This window comes from Fulmarus glacialis, unplaced genomic scaffold, assembly GCF_000690835.1.
Source record: "Fulmarus glacialis isolate BGI_N327 unplaced genomic scaffold, ASM69083v1 scaffold20035, whole genome shotgun sequence".
Classification (NCBI taxonomy): domain Eukaryota; kingdom Metazoa; phylum Chordata; class Aves; order Procellariiformes; family Procellariidae; genus Fulmarus; species Fulmarus glacialis.
The window spans coordinates 17471-18723 of NW_009215182.1; the positions used below are offsets into that span (position 1 = coordinate 17471).

Sequence of the window (1253 nt, forward strand, 5' to 3'; positions counted from 1 at the left end):
CCGGGAGCAGGGCGGGCGGCAGCTTTTCCCTGCCTCTCCCTGCTCACTCCATGGCCACGGGCTGCTGCCCCTCCACATCCCGCGTCTTGGAGTTCACCAGCTCCCTCCCGATCTCCGGTGAGATCTGCGGATGGCTGTGGAACTTGAGCAGCTCGAGCAAAGCCTCCTTCTGCTCCGAGGAGAGGTCCTCCTTGTAGCGCTGGGCAAAGGCCAGGAAGCTCTGGTGCCACAGCCCGGGCAGGACCCGCTGGTCCGTGCGGAAGGCCAGGAAGTGGAAGACGAGGGCATCCACCACACGGAAGGGCAGGGCGTACTTCTTGTCGATGAGCAGCCGGAGGAAGATGCTGTTGGCGCCGCTGTACTGCATCTCGGCGATCTTCAGCATGGCCGCGCTGCAGGGACGGAGGAAGCACCGAGGTGAGGGCAGGCCAGGAGCCACGGGCAGCCAGACACAAAGATGACAGACCCAGTGCTGAGCCTTGAATCTCCACCCCGGAGGGAGCTGAGTGAACCCCCCCACCTCCGAGATGCCGGAAAGGCTGAGGGACAGATCTGAGGCGTTGCACCGGTGTCGCTAAAGGAGAACCTCTCCCCCCCACAGCCTCCCAGCGCGTTACCTGGAGTGGAGGACAGGGATGGAGCACTTGCTGAGGATGCTGCCGATGATGATGGCCTCCCGCAGCGTGCAGGTTCCCGATTCGCACAGGGGGATGAGGATCCCTGCGGAGGGGGAAGAGTCAGGCACTGCTTGTCTTAATTGCAGCAGGCAGAGCCGCAGGACGCGGGACTCAGCCTCTTCTCCTACTCCAGGACACATCTGACGCCAGGAAATAACAGCTCCTCCACCAGCTGCTGTTACAGGGGTCGCAGCATCTCCCTGCCATGCAACTAGCCCCGAACACTCTCAGGTTGCCAGACAAGACTGGGATTAGACCCGAGACAGTTCGTAACTTGCCATCAAACCCCAAAAGAACCCAAATACTTGCCAGCGCTCGCTGGCAGCACCTGCATAAGCCTACGGCACTCATCACCCTCCCACCCTGAACACCGCAAAATAGGCCCCTGGGGCTTTGGAAGCCGCCTCATTCACTGAGGGAGACTCCCTGCATCTCTTTCACATCTCCTCCTCCCCACTGAGCCCCCAGGGCCATGCCACGCAGGGGACAGTGTGCTGTCACACTGGGCAGCGGTGTGCAACACGTGCCCCGGCAGAGCCTTCCAGATGGCGAGAGGCTCCCAGGTACAAACGGCAG

At 62.1% G+C, this 1253-nt stretch overlaps 1 protein-coding gene across 1 annotated transcript in view; it reads right to left on the reverse strand.

Annotated features, from left to right (window-relative positions):
* The window catches only part of BYSL (bystin-like), a 2312-nt gene continuing 1059 nt past the window's right edge, over positions 1-1253 (reverse strand). Inside the window, exons 4-5 of the mRNA XM_009578861.1 lie at positions 618-734; positions 1-392 (exon numbers count right to left, since the gene is read on the reverse strand). Coding sequence (XP_009577156.1) covers positions 44-392; positions 618-734 — 466 coding nt within the window. The 3' untranslated portion in view covers positions 1-43. The remainder of the gene's footprint in view (positions 393-617; positions 735-1253) is intronic.